General features: G+C 48.3%; 1 protein-coding gene across 4 annotated transcripts in view; it reads left to right on the top strand.

Annotated features, from left to right (window-relative positions):
• The first annotated feature begins 1,366 nt into the window (after positions 1–1,366).
• Positions 1,367–25,147, top strand: part of IMPACT (impact RWD domain protein) — a 94,189-nt gene continuing 70,408 nt past the window's right edge. For 3 of the 4 annotated variants that reach the window (XM_063923605.1, XM_063923604.1, XM_063923606.1), the window contains exons 1-3: positions 1,367–1,475; positions 15,021–15,149; positions 21,905–21,957. In XM_063923605.1, the coding sequence (XP_063779675.1) occupies positions 1,383–1,475; positions 15,021–15,149; positions 21,905–21,957 (275 nt within the window). In that variant the 5' untranslated portion in view covers positions 1,367–1,382. The remainder of the gene's footprint in view (positions 1,476–15,020; positions 15,150–21,904; positions 21,958–25,147) is intronic. The other variant, XM_063923607.1, reaches the window with a different exon arrangement.

Here is a 25,147-nt window from a genome sequence, read left to right as displayed (position 1 = left end):
ACCCTCCCTTTTCCGGAGCCTAACCCTAACCTACCCCCCACAGCCTAACCCTAACCCTCCTCAGTGGTGCCTAAACCTAACCCCCCTTTCCCGCAGCCTAAACCTAACCCTCCCTCCGCAGCCTAACCCTCCCCGGGGGTGCCTAAACTTATTTCCCCCTACCCACAGCATAAACCTAATCCTCCCTTTCCCGAAGCCTAACCCTAACCCTCCCCCCCACAGCCTAAACCTATCCCATGCAAAAGCATCTCACTGGTACGATCGCCTCTGCCTGACTGACGGGCAGAGGCGGGGTGGGAGGGGGCGTTTGTGGGGCGCAATCCGGACAACGCAGGCATGGCCGGAACATTGCGGGGACAGGCCGCGGCAGCTGTGTGACGTCACACGCAGCTGCTGCGACCCATAACGCGGTGGGTAGGCGCCTGCCAGTGCAGCTAGGCTGCGCTGGTAGGGAGCTACTTGGCGGGTGTGAAAGCACAATGCTTTCGCACCCATGGTGGGGTGGGGGGGCAGGGCCTGACATGCGGGGCGAACAAACCCTGTGCTGGGCGTCGCCCCGCATGTCAGAGAAACTGATCGTAGATGTGCTAAATTTAGCACATCTACAATCAGGTCTGAATCACCCCCTTAATTGTGTGTGTACAACCTTGTGAAGATACAATGGGGGATATTCAATTGTTTGAAAAGTCAGTTGGGTGTTTGTTTTTTCCTATCTAATAGACAGTGCATGGAGAACATGCAAACTCCACACTTATGTGGTCCCTTGGTCAAGAATCAAAGTCCTGTCCTCAGTACTGTGAATCAACAGTGCTAACCACTGCACCACCGTGTTGTTCACAGCAATAGGTTTAGGCAATATGTGGCATTCCTACTTCTGTGGAACTACATATCCCAGCATGTCCTGCAGTAGTTTTGCAGTTAAGGCATGATTAAATTAAACTGTGGCAATGCATGCTGTGATGTGTAGTTCCACAGCAGCTTGAGTGCCACCAGACAGAGGGGTACCCATACCCAATGCTCCTGGAATTGGGACACATTCCTGATAGAGTGTGACTGGTTTGGCCAAATCTGGACATGGGAAGCCTGCATTCCTTTGTGTATACTGTAGTGCTGCATTATTCATTGTATGTCATTTGTCAAACTCTTCCACATAGTAAGTAAACAGGACAGTTCCGAATGTATAAATATTAAACTAGCCTTAAAATTCTAAGGGTTTTTGTTAACAGCTTTAAAATAATTATTTGGTATTTGTTACTTCATCTACTGAAGCCAGGAGAAAGTGTATATACTGTAATACACTCACTTCTGATTTATCAGTGTAATGATGTAATCCCGGCCTCCTCATTCTTCATCTTGGAGTAGACTACTGCCCCCTACCGGCGATGTACAGTAGTAGGCATGCCACGGTCACAGGAAGCAGCTGCAGCAGCTCCAGCTCCATGGCTGACACGGAAGAGGAAAACTTGCACAGCCAAGTGAGTGCGGCGTGACCGGCGCTGTCTCTGCATCTGCCCTGTACATACAGCAGGTTATGTACAGAGAGACGTTTATAGGCGCTCTAGCTATATCCCATTCCCAGTCTAAGAATGTATTTTAGCTGTTGCAAATTATTGGTGTTAATAATTGGTGAGATATAAAGGGGAAATGTCGGATGCCAGAAAATAGCGTTAAAAAAACAACAAGTCTGATAAATGGTGCAATAAACTTCAATATGCAGCAAATGATTTCATGAATACAATACATACACATAAAATGTAGTAATATATTGTACAGTAAACGTGCAGTGAAGTATACTAGTCCTGATACACACTGTGTGTACAACCAGGTCTGAGGGGGAGATTCAATGAAACACAGTGGGCTTGATGTAATAGCTTGTGATTTGCGGCAGCTGGTGTGATTCCCATCACTAGATTTAGGGGGCCATATATCAATATTCACATCTGCAATGCAATCTGGGCCTGATATAAGCATCCGAAATCTCATTACAGGATGCCATTATACCGCCTGGATGTATGACACAGCACATACAGTCCTGGCAGTGTGCTCGGAGTCAGTAGTCTCTTCACTCCTGCGCATTTACTTTCTGCTAAACATGCATACACAGCACCGGGATGTAGTTATGTGACAAGCGGTTCGCGGTCAGGAGACCGGTGGTCACAACACCGTTCCCTACATCCCATCGCCGTAACTACGTGTGTGCCAGGTGTGCCTGGCACACAGCGCAGTCTCCCTGAGGGTGCAACGGCCAGCGGCTTGTAATGGGTCAAACTGACTATTACAAGCCGCCTCTGCTGTGCTGGTTGCGCCACGCTGGAGAAGAGGAGAGGAGAGCAGCAGCGCCGGAGGCAGGGGAGGGGGACTGGAGCCGCAGCAGCGCTATGTAATTGGTAGTGACGCCACTGCAGCTGTCCCTCTCCTTCCGCATTGGCTGCCCGGCGCTGCTGTGAATGCTGGGATGCGCTTCCCTCATCCCAGCATTCACAGAGGTGGTGGGCAGCCAATGCGGAAGGAGAGGGACAGCTGCAGCGGCGCCACTACCAATTACACAGCGCTGCTGCGGCTCCAGTCCCTCTCCCTCCTCCTCCTTCTCCCCTGCCCGGGATCTGCTGCATGAAGCCTGCACCGAGGAGCCTGAGCTAGCAGGGAGAGGTGCTATCTATCTATCTATCTATCTATCTATCTATCTATCTATCTATCTATCTATCTATCTATCTATCCTGTCTGCCGTAATGTGTAAAAAGGGGGACGCTGTCTGCCGTAATGTGTAAAAAGGGGGGCGCTATCTGCCGTAATGTGTAAAAAGGGGGGCGCTGTCTGCCGTAATATGTAAAAAGGGGGACGCTATCTGCCGTAATGTGTAAAAAGGGGGACTGGCTGCCGTAATGTGTAAAAATGGGGACTGTCTGCCGTAATGTGTAAAAGGGGCTCTACCTGGTGTAGTAGCACTACTGTGCAGCGTAATTTGAATAATGGAGACTACTGTGCACCGTAGTATGAATTGGTATAATTTTGTGGCCACGCCCCTTCCCCATGAAGCCAAGCCCCTATATATTTTTCTCGCGCCTACGGAGCGCACTGCATGGGGGGGGGGGCAATGCCGTTTCTTGCACACAGCGCTAAAATGCCTAGTTACGGCACTGCTACATCCCACCCCCTGAGAATCCTAACAGTCGGCATGCCGACTAGAAGGGACTATTCCCACTCGTGGGTGTCCACAACACCCATAGAGTGGGAATAGAACCTGCGGTCGCCACCAAGCCTGCAGCATGGCGAGTCCGCAAAGGGCTTGTTGTGCTCGGCTCTCCCCCCAAACCCCACCAGCATTCCGCTGCCGGGATACTGGCAGAGGTATGGGTCCCGCCGTTCACGCACACCCAACCCACAGCACCAATTGCCAGGGCTCGCCCTGTGACTTTTGCGAAGAGTAACCCATGGGCTATAGTAGCACAATGCCATCTTCAGATGGCTTTATCCAAACTGCAGAAAGGCTTGGTAAATCTGACAGCATCGCACTCCCCATAGAAACCTACGGGGGCTGCGTCTGCTGACAGAAATGGAGGGATTGCAGCAGATACTAGAGATATCTACTGCGGTCCCTCCTTTATATTTTAGGGTGCTGCTGTATATTCGCAACTATCCCCCCCGATAACCGGTGTATTTGAATAATTTATTGATAACTGGGCCCCTTAGCCACTTGCCTGACATGGTTGCATCAGATGCGACCATGCCTGCAAGTGCTCTATCTGACCTGGTCGCACAGGATGCGACCAGTCAGATAGAGAGTGTTAGCCCCCCCCCCCCCCCCCCATCCAGCGGCTGCAGACAATGGCAGCTGCTGGGGAGTGTAAATTAACCCTCCCAAGCCACCCCCAGATCCCCCTTTATACCTGGAGGCTGTCCTGGCTTTCAAAATGAAAGCCGCAATGTTCCCGATGTTCCGATGTACCCGATCCATGTTTCTCTGACGTCCTAAGTGGATGCTGGGGACTCCGTAAGGGCCATGGGGATTAGCGGCTCCGCAGGAGACTGGGCACAACTACAGAGAAAGCTTTTAGACTACTGGTGTGCACTGGCTCCTCCCACTAAGACCCTCCTCCAGACCTCAGTTAGATTCTTGTGCCCGGCCGAGCTGGATGCACACTAGGGGCTCTCCTGAGCACCTAGAAAGAAAGTATATTTAGGTTTTTTATTTTCAGTGAGATCTGCTGGCAACAGACTCACTGCAGCGAGGGACTAAGGGGAGAAGAAGCGAACCTACCTAACAGGTTGTAGTTTGGGCTTCTTAGGCTACTGGACACCATTAGCTCCAGAGGGATCGACCGCAGGACCCGACCTTGGTGTTCGTTCCCGGAGCCGCGCTGCCGTCCCCCTTACAGAGCCAGAAGCACGAAGAAGGTCCGGAAAATCGGCGGCAGAAGACTTCAGTCTTCACCAAGGTAGCGCACAGCACTGCAGCTGTGCGCCATTGCTTCTCATGTACACCTCATACTTCGGTCACTGATGGGTGCAGGGCGCTGGGGGGGGGGCGCCCTAAGGGCAATAGATAACACCTTGGCTGGCAAAATATACATCATATATAGTCCCAGAGGCTATATAGATGTAAAATTACCCCTGCCAGTATCACAGAAAAAGCGGGAGAAAGTCCGCCGAAAAGGGGGCGGGGCTTCTCCCTCAGCACACTGGCGCCATTTTTCCCTCACAGTTCCGCTGGAAGGAAGCTCCCTGGCTCTCCCCTGCAGTCTGAGAAACTACAGAAGGGTAAAAAAGAGAGGGGGGGGGCACTAAATTTATGCGCAGTATAGATATATATATATATATATATATGTAATATATATAAAAAAGCAGCTATAGGGAAAACACTCATTGATAGTGGGATCCCAGTGTTATATAGCGCTCTGGTGTGTGCTGGCATACTCTCTCTCTGTCTCCCCAAAGGGCTTTGTGGGGTCCTGTCCTCTGTCAGAGCATTCCCTGTGTGTTTGCGGTGTGTCGGTACGGCTGTGTCGACATGTTTGATGAGGAGGCTTATGTGGAGGCGGAGCAGATGCCTGTAAATGTGATGTCACCCCCTGCGGGGTCGACACCTGAGTGGATGGTGCTGTGGAAGGAATTACGTGATAGTGTCGACTCCTTACATAAAAGGTTTGACGACATACCTAATGTGGGACAGCCGGCTTCTCAGCCTGTGCCTGCCCAGGCGTCTCAAAAACCATCAGGGGCTCTAAAACGCCCGCTACCTCAGATGGTTGACACAGATGTCGACACGGATACTGACTCCAGTGTCGACGACGAAGAGACTAATGTAACTTCCAGTAGGGCCACACGTTACATGATTGAGGGAATGAAAAATGTGTTGCACATTTCTGATGTTACCCCCGAGACCACAAAAAAGGGTATAATGTTTGGAGAGAAAAAACTACCAGTAGCTTTTCCTCCATCTGAAGAGTTAAATGAAGTGTGTGAAGAAGCGTGGGCTTCCCCTGATAAAAAGATGGTAATTTCTAAGAGGTTACTAATGGCGTACCCTTTCCCGCCAGAGGATAGGTCACGCTGGGAAACATCCCCTAGGGTGGATAAAGCGCTCACACGCTTGTCGAAGAAGGTGGCCGCCCTGAAGGAATCTGCTGATAGAAAGCAGGAGGCTATCCTGAAATCTATATATACACACACAGGTGTGATACTGAGACCGGCTATAGCTTCAGCCTGGATGTGCAGCGCTGCTGCTGCGTGGTCAGATTCCCTGTCAGAAAATATAGATACCCTAGACAGGGACACTATTTTGCTGAACGTAGAGCATATAAAAGACGCACTTTTATACATGAGGGATGCACAGAGGGATATTTGCCGGCTGGCATCCAAAATTAGTGCAATGTCCATTTCTGCCAGGAGAGGGTTATGGACTCGGCAGTGGACAGGTGATGCAGATTCCAAACGACACATGGAAGTTCTGCCTTATAAGGGTGAGGAATTGTTCGGGGATGGTCTCTCGGACCTCGTTTCCACAGCAACAGCTGGGAAGTCTACATTTTTGCCCCATGTTCCCTCACAACCTAAGAAAGCACCGTATTATCAGGTACAGTCCTTTCGGCCCAATAGGGGCAAGCGGGTTAAAGGCGCGTCCTTTCTGCCCAGAGGCAGAGGTAGAGGGAAAAAAGCAGCAGCATACAGCCAGTTCCCAGGAGCAAAAGTCCTCCCCCGCTTCCTCTAAGTCCACAGCATGACGCTGGGGCTCCACAGGCAGAGCCAGGTACGGTGGGGGCCCGTCTCAAGCATTTCTGCAAGCAGTGGGCTCGCTCACGGGTGGATCCCTGGATCCTTCAAATAGTATCTCAGGGGTACAAACTGGAATTCGAGACGTCTCCCCCCCGCCGTTTCCTCAAATCTGCCTTGCCAACCACTCCCTCAGGCAGGGAGGCAGTGTTACAGGCAATTCAAAAGCTGTATTCATAACAAGTGATAGTAAAGGTGCCCCTACTTCAACAAGGAAGGGGTTACTATTCCACAATGTTTGTGGTACCGAAACCGGACGGTTCGGTGAGACCCATTTTAAATTTGAAATCCTTGAACACATATATCAAAAAATTCAAGTTCAAGATGGAATCGCTCAGGGCGGTTATTGCGAGCCTGGACGAGGGAGATTACATGGTATCGCTGGACATCAAGGATGCTTACCTACATGTCCCCATTTACCATCCTCACCAGGAGTACCTCAGGTTTGTGGTACAAGATTGTCATTACCAATTCCAGACGTTGCCGTTCGGTCTCTCCACGGCTCCGAGGGTCTTTACCAAGGTAATGGCGGAAATGATGATACTCCTTCGAAGGAAGGGAGTTTTAATTATCCCGTACTTGGACGATCTCCTGATAAAGGCGAGGTCCAGAGAGCAGTTGTTGGTAGGGGTAGCACTATCTCGGGAAGTGCTACAACAGCACGGCTGGATTCTAAACATTCCAAAGTCACAGCTGGTCCCTACGACACGCCTGCTGTTCCTAGGGATGGTTCTGGACACAGAACAGAGAAAAGTGTTTCTCCCGGAGGAGAAGGCCAAGGAGCTGTCATCTCTAGTCAGAGGCCTCCTAAAACCAAAACAGGTGTCGGTGCATCACTGCACGCGGATCCTGGGAAAAATGGTAGCTTCCTACGAAGCGATTCCATTCGGCAGGTTTCATGCAAGAACCTTTCAGTGGGACCTGTTGGACAAGTGGTCCGGATCGCATCTTCAGATGCATCGTCTGATAACCCTGTCTCCGAGGACAAGGGTGTCTCTGCTGTGGTGGCTGCAGAGTGCTCATCTTCAAGAGGGCCGCAGATTCGGCATACAGAACTGGGTCCTGGTGACCACGGATGCCAGCCTTCGAGGCTGGGGAGCAGTCACACAGGGAAGAAACTTCCAAGGACTATGGTCAAGTCAGGAGACTTCCCTGCACATAAATATTCTGGAACTAAGGGCCATTTACAATGCCCTAAGTCAGGCAAAACCCCTGCTTCAAAACCAGCCGGTACTGATCCAGTCAGACAACATCACGGCGGTCGCCCATGTAAATCGACAGGGCGGCACGAGAAGCAGGACGGCAATGGCAGAAGCCACAAGGATTCTCCGATGGGCGGAAAATCACGTGTTAGCACTGTCAGCAGTGTTCATTCCGGGAGTGGACAACTGGGAAGCAGACTTCCTCAGCAGGCACGACCTCCACCCGGGAGAGTGGGGACTTCATCCAGAAGTCTTTCAAATGATTGTAAACCAGTGGGAAAAACCACAGGTGGACATGATGGCGTCCCGCCTAAACAAAAAGCTAGAAAAATATTGCGCCAGGTCAAGAGACCCGCAGGCGATAGCTGTGGACGCTCTGGTAACACCGTGGGTGTACCGATCGGTTTATGTGTTCCCTCCTCTTCCTCTCATACCAAAGGTACTGAGGATAATAAGGAGAAGAGGAGTAAGAACTATACTCATTGTTCCGGATTGGCCAAGAAGAGCGTGGTATCCGGAACTTCAAGAAATGATGTCAGAGGACCCATGGCCTCTACCGCTCAGACAGGACCTGCTGCAGCAGGGGCCCTGTCTGTTCCAAGACTTACCACGGCTGCGTTTGACGGCATGGCGGTTGAACACCGGATCCTGAAGGAAAAGGGCATTCCGGAGGAAGTCATTCCTACGCTGATAAAAGCTAGGAAAGAAGTAACCGCGAACCATTATCACCACATATGGCGAAAATATGTTGCGTGGTGTGAGGCCAGGAAGGCCCCAACGGAAGAATTTCAGCTGGGCCGGTTCCTGCACTTCCTACAGTCAGGGGTGACTATGGGCCTTAAATTGGGTTCCATTAAGGTCCAGATTTCGGCTCTGTCGATTTTCTTCCAGAGAGAATTGGCTTCACTACCTGAAGTTCAGACTTTTGTTAAGGGAGTGCTGCATATTCAGCCCCCTTTTGTGCCTCCAGTGGCACCTTGGGATCTCAACGTGGTGTTGTATTTCCTAAAGTCACATTGGTTTGAGCCACTGAAAACCGTGGATTTAAAATATCTCACGTGGAAAGTGGTCATGTTGTTGGCCTTGGCTTCGGCCAGGCGGGTTTCAGAATTGGCGGCTTTGTCATGTAAAAGCCCTTATCTGATTTTCCATATGGATAGGGCAGAATTGAGGACTCGTCCCCAGTTTCTTCCCAAAGTGGTATCAACTTTTCATCTGAACCAACCTATCGTGGTGCCTGCGGCTACGAATGACTTGGAGGCTTCCAAGTTGTTGGATGTAGTCAGGGCCCTAAAAATTTATGTTTCCAGGACAGCTGGAGTCAGGAAAACTGACTCGCTTTTTATCCTGTATGCGCCCAACAAGTTTGGTGAACCTGCTTCTAAGCAGACTATTGCTCGCTGGATCTGTAGTACGATTCAGCTTGCACATTCTGCGGCTGGACTGCCGCATCCTAAATCAGTAAAAGCCCATTCCACAAGGAAAGTGGGCTCTTCTTGGGCGGCTGCCCGAGGGGTCTCGGCTCTTCAACTTTGCCGAGCTGCTACTTGGTCAGGGGCAAACACGTTTGCAAAATTCTACAAATTTGATACCCTGGCTGAGGAGGACCTTGAGTTCTCTCATTCGGTGCTGCAGAGTCATCCGCACTCTCCCGCCCGTTTGGGAGCTTTGGTATAATCCCCATGGTCCTTACGGAGTCCCCAGCATCCACTTAGGACGTTAGAGAAAATAAGAATTTACTCACCGGTAATTCTATTTCTCATAGTCCGTAGTGGATGCTGGGCGCCCATCCCAAGTGCGGATTGTCTGCAATACTTGTATATAGTTATTGCTTAACTAAAGGGTTATTGTTGAGCTATCTGTTGAGAGGCTCAGTTGTTATCATGCTGTTAACTGGGTACTGTATCACGAGTTATACGGTGTGATTGGTGTGGCTGGTATGAGTCTTACCCGGGATTCAAAATCCTTCCTAATTGTGTCAGCTCTTCCGGGCACAGTATCCTAACTGAGGTCTGGAGGAGGGTCTTAGTGGGAGGAGCCAGTGCACACCAGTAGTCTAAAAGCTTTCTTTGTAGTTGTGCCCAGTCTCCTGCGGAGCCGTTAATCCCCATGGTCCTTACGGAGTCCCCAGCATCCACTACGGACTATGAGAAATAGAATTACCGGTGAGTAAATTCTTATTTTCGATGTTTGGGGGGGTAAAAAAATATATTTCTCTTACGTCCTAGAGGATGCTGGGGACTCCGTAAGGACCATGGGGTATAGACGGCCTCCGCAGGAGACAAGGGCACCTATAAAGAACTTTTAGTATGGGTGTGCACTGGCTCCTCCCTCTATGCCCCTCCTCCAGACCTCAGTTGGATCCTGTGCCCAGAGGAGATTGGGTGCATTACAGGGGAGCTCTCCTGAGTTTCTCTGAAAAATAATTTTGTTAGGTTTTTTTATTTTCAGGGAGCACTGCTGGCAACAGGCTCCCTGCATCGTGGGACTGAGGAGAGAGAAGCAGACCTACTTAAGTGATAGGCTCTGCTTCTTAGGCTACTGGACACCATTAGCTCCAGAGGGAGTCGGAACGCAGGTCTCCCCTCGCCGTTCGTCCCAGAGCCGCGCCGCCGTCCTCCTCACAGAGCCGGAAGATAGAAGCTGGGTGAGTATAAGAAGAAAAGAAGACTTCTAAGGCGGCAGAAGACTTCAGATTTTCCCTGAGGTAAGCGCGCAGCGGTAGTGCTGCGCGCCATTGCTCCCACACACAACACACAGTAGCAGGCACGGATGGGTGCAGGGCGCAGGGGAGGCGCCCTGGGCAGCAATATAAACCTCTAAGTCTGGCATTTATATGTATATAGGCTGCGGAGGCAGTAATGATAAAAATCCCCCGCCAGTTTTATACAGTTCAGTTCAGTTCTCTCCTGTGGTGGCTGCAAAGTGCTCACCTTCTAGAGGGTCGCAGGTTCGGCATTCAAGACTGGGTTCTGGTGACCACGAACACGAGCCTCCGAGGATGGGGAGCAGTCACACAAGGAAGAAATTTTCAGGGGCTATGGTCAAGCCAGGAGGTTTATCTACACATCAACTTACTGGAATTGAGGGCCATATACAACAGCCTACGACAAGCGGAGAATCTTCTTCGCGACCTACCGGTTCTGATTCAATCAGACAACGTCACAGCCGTGGCTCATGTAAACCGCCAAGGCGGGACAAGGAGCAGAGTGGCAATGGCGGAAGCCACCAGGATTCTTCGCTGGGCGGAGAATCACCTAAGCGCTCTGTCAGCGGTCTTCATTCCGTGAGTGGACAACTGGGAAGCAGACTTCCTCAGCAGACACGATCTCCATCCAGGAGAGTGGGGACTTCATCAAGAAGTTTTTACAGAGATAACAAGTCTTTGGGGAATTCCTCACATAGATATGATGGCGTCCCACCTCAACAAGAAACATCGGAGGTATTGTGCCAGGTCAAGGGACCCTCAGGCAGTAGCGGTGGACGCCCTGGTGACACCATGGGTGTTTCAGTCGGTCTATGTGTTCCCCCCTCTTCCTCTCATCTCAAAAATATTGAGAATCATAAGACAAAAAAAGAGTGAAAACAATACTCATTGTTCCAGATTGGCCTCGAAGGGCCTGGTATTCAGATCTTCAGGAGATGCTCACAGAAGATCCATGGCCTCTTCCTCTCAGGGAGGACCTGTTGCAACAGGGGCCCTGCGTGTTCTAAGACTTACCGCGGTTACGTTTGACGGCATGGCGGTTGAACACCGAATCCTAGCTGGGAAAGGTATTCCGGAGGAAGTCATCCCTACTCTGATAAAGGCTAGGAAGGAGGTGACGGCGAAACATCACCGTATCTGGAGGAAGTATGTTTCTTGGTGTGAAGCCAAGAATGCTCCTACGGAAGATTTCCATCTGGGCCGTTTTCTCCACTTTCTACAGACAGGAGTGGATATGGGCCTAAAATTAGGCTCCATTAAGGTACAGATTTCGGCCCTGTCTATTTTCTTTCAGAAGGAATTGGCTTCTCTCCCAGAAGTCCAGACTTTTGTAAAGGGAGTGCTGCACATCCAGCCTCCTTTTGTGCCCCCAGTGGCACCATGGGACTTTAACGTGGTGTTACGGTTCCTGAAGTCTCACTGGTTTGAACCTCTTCAAACGGTTGAATTAAAATTTCTCACTTGGAAGGTGGTCATGTTGTTGGCCTTGGCATCTGCAAGGCGGGTGTCCGAATTGGCGGCCTTGTCTCACAAGAGCCCCTATTTGATTTTCCTTGTGGATAGAGCAGAGTTGAGGACTCGTCCTCAATTTTTGCCTAAGGTGGTTCTTCATTTCATATGAACCAACCTAATGTGGTGCCTGTGGCTACGGGTGACTTGGAGGATTCCAAGTCCCTGGATGTAGTCAGGGCCTTAAAAATCTATGTAGCCAGGACGGCTCGGGTTAGGAAAACAGATGCACTGTTTGTCCTGTATGCAGCCAACAAGTTGGCGCTCCTGCTTCGAAGCAGACTATTGCTCGCTGGATCTGTAACACGATTCAGCAGGCTCATTCTATGGCAGGATTGCCGTTACCAAATTCGGTAAAGGCCCATTCCACTAGGAAGGTGGGCTCTTCTTGGGCGGCTGCCCGAGGCGTCTCGGCTTTACAGCTTTGCCGAGCAGCTACTTAGTCAGGTTCAAACACTTTTGCAAAGTTCTATAGGTTTGATACCCTGGCTGATGAGGACCTTGCGTTTGCTCAGTCGGTGCTGCAGAGTCGTCCGCACTCTCCCGCCCGGTCTGGAGCTTTGGTATAAACCCCATGGTCCTTCTGGAGTCCCCAGCATCCTCTAGGACGAAGGACAAAATAGGATTTTAATACATACCGGTAAATCTTTTTCTCCTAGTCCGTAGAGGATGCTGGGCGCCCATCCCAGTGCGGACAAAATCTGCAAGGCTTGTATATAGTTGTTGCTTACATAAGGGTTATCTTACAGTTGAGACCAGTCTTTAGCTGATACTGTTTTGTTCATACTGTTAACTGGTTGCGTATATTCCAGGTTATACGGTGTGGATGGTGTGGGCTGGTATGAATCTTGCCCTTAGATTAACAAAATCCTTTCCTCATGTTGTCCATCTCCTCTGGGCACAGTTTCTCTAACTGAGGTCTGGAGGAGGGGCATAGAGGGAGGAGCCAGTGCACACCCATACTAAAAGTTCTTTATAGTGCCCATGTCTCCTGCGGAGCCCGTCTATACCCCATGGTCCTTACGGAGTCCCCAGCATCCTCTACGGACTAGGAGAAAAAGATTTACCGGTAGGTTTAAAATCTTATTATATATATTTTTTTTTTACTAAAATCGTTTGGGATAGATTTAAATTCATGTTCTTCACCTAATTCACTCAGAAAAAAACCCTGACAATTTCGGAGCGTTTTTAGCTAAATAAATCGTCAGTTAAGTGGCTAAACAGTAATTAAATGCAACTTAAAATCTAGGAACTATAGCACTGGAATTGCTGGCTCCCGCAAATTACAAACTGGTACATTTGGCCTAAGATCTAGTGTTCCCAGGGCCAGATTAAAAATGGGGCGGATGGAGCTCCAGGCCCCAGAAAAAAATAGGCCCATCACCATGACAGCATTATCATGAATAACTGCCCAAATGGTCACATGGTTGCCATAAATCCTAAAGGTGTGTACACACGGTACGATATTTTCTTCCGATTCTGACTATATAGTCAGAATCGGAAGAAAATATAGTGCAGATCGCAAGGTGACTGTCACCTTGCGATCCCGATCCGATGCCGATGCCGATGCGCGGCCCCGCGCGGTCGGCATCGGCCGAAAAAATAGGCTGTGCAGGCAAGTCAATCCTGACTATCTCTATAGAAGAGATAGTCAGGATTGACATCGCACATAGCCAGCATCGCAAGCACACTCATTATGTGCTTGCGATACTGGCTAAGTGCCGACCCGGCCCCCTGTCGCACGGTGAGAATCGGATAAGTCCGAATCTCACCGTGTGTATGCACCTTTAGAATTAAATTTATATTTCTTATTTCCTCACATAGTGATGCAGTTTTTCTACTTTAACGTATTTTGGGAGACATTGGAGCTTATAGTCTAGGGCAGTGGTTTTCAACCACTGTGCCGCGGCACACTGGTGTGCCGCCAGTGGCTTTCAGATGTGCCGCCAGAGACGCGCTGCCCGTCATCACACTGGTGAACTTTGGCCACGCAGCGTGACACATCGCCTGTCCACCCGCCCGGCTGCCCGCCTGCCGCTGCCGTCGCCAGGCAAGTGCTGCTCCCTACTGCTCCTCACTGCTTACGGCTGCATTAACCCCTGCCTGCCAGCCGCCAGCAAAGTGCTGCTCCCTGCTGCACCTCACTGCTCACGGCTGCATTAACCCCTGCCGGCTGACGCTGAGGGAGGGAGAGGCAAAAGCAAAAGTGATACTGAAACCTTACAGGTATGGTCCAGTGTATTTGTATGAATTTTACAGTAATAGCTGTGTGAACAGTGTGCAGAATTAATGTGGGGGCCAATATGTGTAATAACTGTGGGGGGCCCATGTGTGTAATTACTGTGTGTGTGGGGGGGCCAATGTGTGTAATTGCTGGGCGGGGATGATATGTGTAATTACTGTGGGGGACAATACGTGCAATTAATGTGGCGGGACAATATGTGTAATTACTGAATTACTGTGGGGGGGGGGGGGATGTGTGTAATTGCTGTGGGGGGACAATATGTGGGGGGGGGGGGGGGGGGGGGGGGGGGGGGTTGTTCATGGGGTACTGATGGTGTGCCTTGGCAATTTTAGAATTTTGTTCGGCGTGCCCCGAATGGAAAAAGGTTGAAAATCACTGGTCTAGGGAATGTACATGTTCACATGGCACTGGCAAACCCACACAGCATTAGCAACACCTCAACTTCTCACAATAGGTCCTTGATCATTTTCAGCTCCAGGCCAATGTGGACCTTAATCCGGCCCTGAGTGTTCCTGTGCTGTGTTGAGTTCTAAGGGTATATTTACTAAAATTAGGGTTTACAGTGAAGATAGTAAGTGTATCCAAAGGTCAGCACAGATGGTTAAATCAAATTGACTGAAGTACTAATTATGTCACCTGGGGCCAAACATGGATATTCTTAAAACCTGGACCATTGGGGTGTCTTGAGGAACGCGTTTGAGTACCTCTGGCTTAGGGTTTTTAATCGACCACCAACGTTTGATAATCATTATTGGTCATGTTCTGACAGCCTCAGTGGTGGAGGGTTTTAAAGCAGTGGTACACTGTGCAGTGTTTTTTAGTGACAGCACACAGAGACACTCAGTATTGTTTTTCTAAGATAATGTTTTCTGGAGGTCGGGAGCAATAAGAAGTCTCACTTATTGATGATGCATGCCACAGCATCCACATTTAAATACATTTATACAAAGTTTGCTTAGCTTTTGATAAAACAGCATAGACATGGAAGCTATGTGTCATTTTCAGGTGATCACATAATATCTACCTGTTTTCTGATACTAGTTTGAGGTTGAGAATCTATTTTCATTACACTTATTTTATGTTTTAGATTGATGAGATTGAAGCGTTATCTTCTATCTATGGGGATGACTGGTGTGTAATAGATGAAGCTGCAAGAATATTTTGTATCAAAATCTCCAACTCGTCCGACCAGCCACAATGGACACTTTGTTTACAGGTAGCAAAGAAAAGGCAATTGTTTATCGTTGTTCTTCAGTAAATCACATTTACGATTATATTGTTAACACAGAAAAAAATCTGATTCAATAAAAATTAGCATATTTACAGACAGGGACACATTTGTTGGTACCCTTCCTTGATAAAAGAAAAACTCAGATTATTCTTTAAAACAACTTGAAACTGACAAAAGTTATTGACATCCATCACTGTTTTATTACATATTTAATATAAAATAGACTGCATTTGATCAACAGAATATTTGAAGTAATAAAACAAATGAAAAAGGCATGGCTGAAAATGATGGGACCCTTAACCTAATATTTTGTTGTACAACCTTCAGAGGCAGTCCCTGCAATCAGGCGATTTCTCTAGCTGTCAATGAGACTTCTGCATCTGCCAACAGGTAGTTTGCCCCAGCTGTCTCAGGGTTGATGAGTGCCTTCTCCAGACCAGGGCCAGATTAACGCTTCGGGGGGCCTGGATTACTTAAATCAAGGGGGCCCCCAGATACACATATATATTTCTATATATATTTTGAATACGTCATCCACACACACAAACACACAGCAAACGTATGCACAACACACACACTCAGCATACATACACATATATATATATATATATATATACACATACACAAACACACACACACACACAACACAGTCACACATGGCATTACCTACACACACACACTATACATACATATACACAACACACATGCCATACAGTCACACACAGTAAACATACTGTCACACCCAGCATACATACACACAATGTTCACACAGTACCACACGACTTTCCTACAATCGCACACATAGCATGCATACTTACACTCAACATGCCTACACTCACACCATACCTACCTACCTATACACCATACTTGCCTACCTGACCCTCTCCATGAGGGAGAAAATGCTCTGTTCCTGGACTTTCCTGGTAATGTATGATTGCCATCACCTGTGGTGAAACAGCCCCCCCCCCAAGAGAGAGGAGGAGGAGGAGGGGATCCATGTGAGCTGAGCTGCTGCGCCTGGTGGTAAGCAGCTCCAGCTGTGTATGTGTGATTTAGCAACAATGTTTCCAAAGCGGAAAGCTCTGGTGATAAGAGCTCTGTGAGGGGTGCAGTCGCCAGCTGGGGAGCTGCTTCAGCTATGCCTGCGATGCAGAGATGGAGACAAGGCTGTCTCCATCTCTGAAAAACAAATGTGGTCTTGCAAGGGGGTCCCAGGGTAATTTACCCCCCCCCCCCTTCCTTTTAATCCAGCTCCACTCCAGACTAGATGTTTCAACTCTTTTCCTTTGATATTGAATAGGATTCAGGTCAGTTTTTAGAATAGTCCAATGTTTTGACCTTAGAAATTCCTGCTTTTACTGTAGCTGTGTGTTTTGGGTCATTATCCTGTTGGATAAGCCATGACCTGAGACTGAGAGAAAGCTTACTGACACTGGGCAGTTTGTTTTGCTCTGAAATGCCTTGCTGGTCATGAGATGTCATTGCACCTTGCATAGATTCAGCGCACCCCGTGCCAGACACAGCAAAGCAGTCTAAATAAATAATCAAACCTCCTCCATGTTTCACAGTAGGTATGATGTTCTTTACGTTAAAAGCATAATTTCTTCTTCTGTGAATATAGAGCTGATATGACTTGCTGAAAAGCTCCAGTTTTAACTCTTCTGTCCAGTAAACCTTCTCCTGCAAGCATTGCATCAATATGCACTTTACCAAATTCCAGTCTGGCTTTTCTATGTTGTTTTTTCAGCTCCTCATGGTCTACTGTCACTTAAACATGTCAGATGGTGCGATCAGACACTGGCATAACTTGACCTTGGAGTTCAGCTTATGGGAGTCATTCCGACCCGTTCGCACGCAGCGGTTCTTCGCTGCAGTGCGAACGGGTCGGGACTGCGGCTGTGTGGCGCCAGAAATGCGCACGTGCTTCATTGCCCAGCGACAGCGGTCGCTGGGCAGCGACGCCGCCAGCACAGTAAGTGATCGCAGCGGCGATCGCATGAAGACTGAGAGGCGGGAGGTGTTCTGGGGCAGATACTCACCGTTTTCAAGGCGAACACAGGCGGATCCAGGCGTTTGGAGGGCGGATGTCTGACGTCAATCCCGGGACCTTCGTCGCTGGATCCGTCGCACAACTCTTACGACATGAGAGAAACTTTCAAATATATCAAGAGTCTTAACAAAGTTCAGGAGGGAAACATTCTTCATAGGAAGAGAAATATTAGAACTCGAGGACATACACTAAGACTGGAGGGGGGGGAGGTTCAGGGGAAATTTAAGGAAAAATTACTTCACAGAAAGGGTAGTGGATAAGTGGAATAGCCTCCCATCAGAGGTGGTAGAGGCTAAGACTGTAGAGCAATTTAAACATGCTTGGGATAGGCATATGAATATCCTTACAAAGAATTAAGGTTCAAAAAGGGTTGAGATTGCCTAAAGGATAAAAAAAAGGGTCAGACTAGATGGGCCAAGTGGTTCTTATCTGCCGTCAAATTCTAAGTTTCTATGACTCTTACCCTGGTCTTGTTTTGCAGGAAACTTTTTTAGCATAGCAGGGCTGCACAAGCGAATGCAGCCCTGCTATGCTAAAATACACTCCCCCATAGGCGGCGTCAAGTTGATCGCACAAGGAGCAAAAAGTTGCTACGTGCGATCAACTCGGAATGAGGGCCTATATCTTTTTGGAAGCTTTCCTTGGTTTTTCTACCATTTCTCCGGTTTAATCTTGAGTTGATGTTCCTCCGCATCCAGGGAGGTTGTCTACAGTCCCATGGACTTTAGACTCCTTAATAATAGTTGCAACTGTAGTCACAGCTTGGACATGGTCGTATAGCCTTTACTTTTAACATGATACATGTTCAGTGTGGTACACATGATAATACAGAACAGCAGAGTGATTATGTTTCTGCATTTAATAGACTTGAAGACATGTGATGCTAATTTTTATGTGGGCAGGGTGACTGCTAACACCAATGATGGGCTATGGGTGGCCATTGGGCTACATGCAGCTCTTCAATCTTCTACTTTCAGCCCCCAGCTGTCTCCAGCTTTGTGCCTGGTACCAAGTCCGATGGATCTTGCGGACTTTAGCATGTGTCAAAGTAAGCAATCAGTGACTGCACAAGTACCTGATCAGACATGGGCAGGGATAGCCAGGTGGTAACTCTGACCACTCAGTTGATGGACCGCACGTTCCGTGAAATAGGCATTTCTGGGCAGTAACTGGCTGGCTGGCATTACATATCTATTTTATTATTTTCATGTTAACTGTCAAGTGGGTGCTCAGTCAGGGGCTTTGCTACAGCACTAAACTCATATTTTCTGTAGTACCTGTCTCTGGTTTGTGCACCACCTTCACTGTTCTGGCATAACCCTTCCTCCCTTCATGCAGTGCCCCAAGTTCTGTACCCTTTACAGCCACATCTGTTACTTGCCTGCCCTTATTGTGAGACCTGCCCACATCAGCCCTACTCTGGCTAATCTCCCCAAGTTTTACAGAAAATGACAGTAACATCCAAGTAAGCCCTCACCAAAGCATTCCAGGAGCTCATAAACCAAGCTGGTGTATGGTGCTGCTGCGTTCTTCATCCCTTTTGGCATTAGCTTGAACCCAATCAGGCTGAATGGTGAATACAATTGACAAGTCTTGAGCCTCTAGCAGAGCCAGTTTAAGGGGGCACGGGATGAGTACCCCCGGACTCCCCCTCTTTCAGGGGCCCCCGGCAGTAGCTACTCTGTCATAGCTGTGGCACTTTTCCAGTAGCGTGGCAGAGACTGGAAATGAGCAATATCTGTCCCGCGCTGTCCAAGAGGTAGGGACTGATCTGAGGGACATCACACAGCTGCCAGAAGAGGGGGTTGCAAGTGGCTCAGCCCATCTTTCAGTTCCCGGCTCTCTAGGAGGTGGACATTAGAGACTGTGGGATGCACATCTAGCAAAGAGGAGTACCAGGCTGCACATCTCTACATTCACCTGTCTGTCTGTAGAGTTCTTAGGATTCTAGACTGTGCTCTCCACAGTCCACTCCACCCTAGCATTGAGGCTCTTCAGCGCCAGCCAGGCTAGGGTAGTTCTGTGGCTATGCAGTAGTGACGCAGGAGCCATATTTTTGTACATACGTGATCACAGCTGATGGCAGATAAATTACCCAAAAATGGCCATGACATGCCTGTGTTTTTGGTTCCACTCCTTATTACCTCCCCCAAATGGTCCCTTCCTGTCAATGACTCTGCAATGAAATCCTCACTGCGAGCAGCATCGCAAAGCTACCGTAACGCGCACACAGTGCGATCGCAGTGCGTGTGCAGTGTACCAATAGATGCAAGGGAAGCAAGTTGCCATTGTAATCCCTGAAACTTGCTGTGTCCCCCCCCCTCGCAGCCTGATCTGGCCCCTGCGGGGCTGCGAACAGAAAACTGCAAGTCCAGTACTGTAAGTGTGACATATACTCAACACACCTATGCTGCTAGATGATCTGGGAAGCATATGCTGTTAAGCTAGCTACAAACAGGAACAAAATAGACATTCAGAACACTGGTTTTCACTCTCTTGAGTTTAATACATTTTATTCTGACAGTTTCACCCACTGCTCTCTCTGCTGGGGGTCTCACGTTCTCACATACCACCCCCCCCCCCACCCCACCCCCGACATGGTGGTCGTCACGATGGTGGTGTTGGGCTCCTACTACCCTCTAGCTACTCATACTACTAGAACCATCCCTTACATTCTCTACATTTGAGGTCCATGCTACACGCCTCTTCCAACCTGTTCATCTTCGAGTAGCTGTCATTTACCGCTCCCCTGGCATGCCCTCCAAATTCCTTGACAACTTTGCTTCCTGGCTTCCTCACTTCCTCTCTTCTGACATTCCCTACATTATCCTAGGTGATTTCAACATCCCTATCAATAACCCCACAAAATCACCTGCCTCTAAACTTCTTAACCTCACCTCTTCTCTTGGTCTCTCCCAGTGGACCTCTTCCCCCTCCAATGTGAGTGGGAGCTCACTGGATCTAGTCATGTCTCCCCGCTGTGATCTTTCTGATTTCTCCTACTCCCTGTTCCCCCTCTCTGACCATATCCTGCTCACTTTTAACCTATCTCTATCTGCTTCTCCATCTCTACCACCTAAGACTACCATCACAAAGCGTAACATTGAGGCTATTAACACCACTTCTCTATCCTCCTTGTTTGACTCACTCCTCTCTCCTATTCTCTCTCTTTCCTGCCCAGAACAAGCTACTTCCCTATACAATGCATCCCTTACCTCTGCTCTTGACTCTGTTGCCCCACCAACCACTATTTACCCTCGCAGATCGACATCTCAACCCTTGCACACCAAATGCACCAGATATCTGCAAAAATGCTCACGTACCGCTGAGCGACAGTGGAGGAAAATATGGCCGACTGCCTCCACTACAAATGTATGCTCTCATCCTACTTTGCTGCCCTTACCAAGATGTAAACAATCTTACTTCAAAAACCTCATCTCCTCCCAATCCTCTAACCCCTGGCACCCCTTTACCACTGTCAACTCGCTCCTCTGCCCACCCCCGCCTCGACTCCCCTCTTCACTTTCTGCTCTTGACTTTGCCATCTACTTCACATCCAAAATTGACTACATTCGTCAGGACATAACATCCCACCAGAACCTGAGCAACCCCCCTCCTCCATTTCCCGACATCCCCCCCCCTCTCCTCCCCTCCTACCAACTCTGACATCTTTCTTCCCTGTATCTGGAGAGGAAGTCATGGTCCTCATCCGGTCCTCACCCCCCTCCACCTCCCCACTTGACCCTATTCCCTCCCACCTTCTCTGTTTCCTCTCTTCTGCCTGTTCCCATCTACTCAATCTCTCACTCTCATCAGGCACTGTCCCTTCTGCCTTCAAGCATGCACTCATCTCCCCTATTCTTAAAAAACCTACCCTTGATCCAACCAATCTCTCCAACTACCGACCCATCGCTCTCCACCCTTTTGCCTCCAAACTCCTTGAGCGTATTGTCTACAACCGCCTCACTGACTTTCTTTCTTTCTTCCCACTCACTGCTTGACCCTTTCCAGTCTGGTTTCCGTCCTCTGCACTACACTGAAACTGCCCTCACGAAAGTCTGCAATGACCTCCTTGCTGCTAAATCCAGGGGCCACTACTCTGCTTATTCTCCTTGACCTCTCTGCTGCTTTTGACACTGTAAACCACCCTCTCCTCCTGCAAATCCTTTACTCCCTTGGTTTGCGTGATACTGCTCTACCTGGCTGTCCTCCTACCTCTCTGACCGTTCCTTTTTTGCACATACTGCTCCCTATCTCTGGATTCTCTACCTCTACCCATCTGACTCTCCATCTCTCTACAAAACTTCAAACGGGCTCTCAAGACACACTTCTTCACTAAACCCAGCCAAATCTCATCATAACCCTCTTGTCTATGCTCACTGTCTACCCCTTCTGTGTCACCCCGGTCTGTTAGCCCTTCACCGTCTAGATTGTAAGCTCGCAAGAGCAGGGACTTCTTTCCTCATGTGCCTTTCCTTCTCTTACTTACACTATCATATACTCCATACTCCCTTTGATGGCACCTAACCCCGGGTTTTCTATACCTGTCCTATATTGTCTTGAGCTGTAAGTGCTGTTTTCTTGTTTGCTCATTTGATTATGTACTGTGTAATGGGAGCTGCGGATCCCTTGTGGCGCCATATAAATAAAGGATGATAATAATAATAATATAATATTCTCTTTGTGCTAGGTGATTATACCTCCAGAATACCCAGCTGCTGCACCTCCTCTTTATCAACTTAAGTAAGTTCTTTTACTTGATTGTTATGAGCTGCTGAGAGCAATGTGTCGTGGACATGAGTAACCTTAAAGTGTTTAACCACTTCCAAACAAAATTCAGAGCAATGGTCAGAGCATTGCAATAGACAATTTGGCATATATATATATATATATATATATATATATCTCTATAGAGAGAGAGACCTATATCTTTTTTCCATCCCCATGTTGTCCGGTTCCACTGTCTATGTAATATAGGGGTAGATGTATTAAGCCTGGAGAAGGCATAAAGAAGTGATAAAGCAGTGATAAATGCAAGGTGATAACGCACCATCCAATCAGCTCCAATATGTAAATTGACAGTTATGAGCCGATTGGCTGGTGCGTTATCACCTTGCAGTTAACACTGGTTTATCACTTCCTTATGCCTTCTACAGGCTTAATACATCTGCCCCATAGTAACTATAAGCATTGATATGCTACAGTTGTGACAGAGTGGCTTCCTCTGCTACTCAGTCATGTGCCGTAATTGACCACTCTTACTAGAAATACTGTGCCACCAGGAACTCACCTACTTTAAGTGCCAATGTGTACCAGTTGAAGGAGATTAGTTGATGCCAACGCCGGGCAAGTTTACCATCACCTGGAACTGCTTACTTGCAGCACCTCTTTACTGTTGACTTTGGCTGGTTCTTTCTGATGGCGGTCCTCCTCAGGACCGCAGTGTAGCAGGCAGAGCTAGACTAATACCACTTTTCCACCAAAAACTCTGGTCCAAACCGCGTTTCTGGTCCCTTTTCCAACCCAGGTCAGACCTGGGTCATACCTTGTTTACACTGCACCTTGGACCCAGGTTATTCCTGGGTCAGCCCCATTTACACTGACCCCGTGTCTACCCTGCATGTCACCCACAGACACTCCCTTTAGGCGTACCTCTGCATACACAGCCAATAGGCAGCTTTTAAGCATAAATATAAGCTGCCTATATAGCTTTTAAGCATAACCCAGGTTGCACTGTTTATACTGCACTCTTACCCCTTTCACATCGCAAAAATAACCCGGTATCGACCCGACATATTGTCGGGTCGACAGGGGTCACTGTGCGATGTGAAAGGGGCCTTGGAGAATTCCTGGGTCGTCTACCCGGTAATTTAACCCGGGTTATAAGAAGGGTTATAAGAAGGGTTATTCCCGGGTTGAATACCGGGTTGATGCAACTAGGGATCCGTTTACTACATAGGGAGAGGCGGCACAGAGATGAGCTCATATCCCAGCGCCGCCGCTGCCGGCTCTTTTCCCCGCCGCTATGGCAACCGGCCCAGCATATTGTCGGGTTGGGAAGACAGCGCTTAGGCTCCAATGCCGGATCCCACCCGGGAAGGACCTGTTTCCAGTTTTCCGGGTGGGATCCGGCATTGGAGATGTGAAAGGGGCTATACCCAGGTCTGACCCTGATAGCTACCAGGGTCAGATTCCCGGGTTATTTTTCAAAAACCCTTTTACACTGAGCCACAACCCAGGTAGACCCTGAATAACCCAGGTTTTTGCTGCAGTAGAAAAAGGGTATAAGAGACTTATCTGTGCGTCACAGAATTACAGCAAAGTGTTATGCAGGATCTAGTTAGCAGAATGGTGTTTTTTGCTCATACAGAGCTCTTACAAGGACTGCTATACTGTACATCACAAAAGGAAGGGTTTTCTTTTTCTTTTTCCTCAGGTTTTATAGTTTATTTGGTTGTGAACAGGGGTTTCTGTGCAACTGGAAACCCCCCTGCGTGCGCCACTGCCCCTCCCCCCTTTCAAACAGGATAGCTTTCAGTTCAGCGATTATAGTATAATAATGTTTAGCTTCAGATGTATAGCTGTAGCCACAGTATTATTATTATTATTATTATTACTACCAGTTCTTTATATAGCGCACACATATTCTGCATCGCTTTACAGAGAATATTTAACCATTCACATTAGTCCCTGCCCCAATGGCGGTTACAATCTATGTTCCCTACCACGTGCATACACACTAGAGCAGTGGTTTCCAAACTTTTTTGAATCACGGCGCCCTAGAATATCAGAATTTTTTTCACGGCACCCCTTTGCCAAAAATTTCTTATTGAGAAGTTTAGAAAGAGATATTACATTAAGTAGATTGCATTTATATGTCATCCTTAGGGTCAGTTGTGTGGTGAGGGACAAGATTTGCTTCTGTTTGGCCACATATTTTATGACTGGCAGCCACCAGCACTGGTTTTGCCTATTATATTGACCATGAATAATTTGAATTGGTCCTGGACCACCAACCCAGGGCACCCCTGCAAGTGTCCCGAGGCACCCCAGGGAGCCACGGCACACAGTTTGGGAACCTCTGCACTAGAGTTAATTTTTTTGTTGGGAGACAGTTAATTTTGGACTGTTAGAGGAAATCAATATATAATATTGGGACTAAAATACAATAAACAGAAATCTGTAATTAAGGAATGGTTGCTTCATCATTGGTCATTCTGATAGGGCACACCTGCAGTTACACAGGATGACCAGGCCTGCTGCTCATTTACTCATGATGTAATATCTCCGTTTTACACTATGATGCTGTAGGCATTTACAGTATTATACCCCAGACACACTGTGCTGATAAAAGAAACACATTAAATTGGGAGGGGATTGGTATCCAGATTAAAGATCTACAGTGTCTAGGTAGACAGGCAATAGGTTGACACCATATGGTTGACTGATGAAAGGTCGACTGTGCTTAAGGTCGACAGGTACAAACGGTCAACACATTGTTTTTTTTCTTATTATTGTCCCAACATTTTCTTGCTTTATTATCCACGTGGACTGTGACTGGGAATAGTAACCTGTGGCAAGCGCATTGGCCCACCTTGCCCGAAGTGTAGCGAGCGAATACGTTTCTACTAATTCTTGCCAACCCATCTTACCCACCTTCTCAATCTCTCCCTCTCATCAGGCACTGTTCCCTCTGCCTTCAAGCATGCTCTTGTTTCCCCTATTCTTAGAAAACCTACCCTTGATCCAAACACACTCTCCAACTATCGACCCATCTCTCTCCTCCCTTTTGCCTCCAAACTTCTTGAGCGTATTGTCTATAATCGCCTCACTGCCTTTCTTTCCTCTCACTCACTGCTTGACCCATTCCAGTCTGGTTTCCGTTCTCTCCACTCCACTGAAACTGCTCTCACAAAAGTCTGCAATGACCTCC

This window comes from Pseudophryne corroboree, chromosome 5 (genome assembly GCF_028390025.1).
Source record: "Pseudophryne corroboree isolate aPseCor3 chromosome 5, aPseCor3.hap2, whole genome shotgun sequence".
NCBI classification, from domain to species: domain Eukaryota; kingdom Metazoa; phylum Chordata; class Amphibia; order Anura; family Myobatrachidae; genus Pseudophryne; species Pseudophryne corroboree.
Note: the sequence above shows the minus strand (reverse complement) of the source record. Positions and strands in the feature narration are given on the sequence as shown.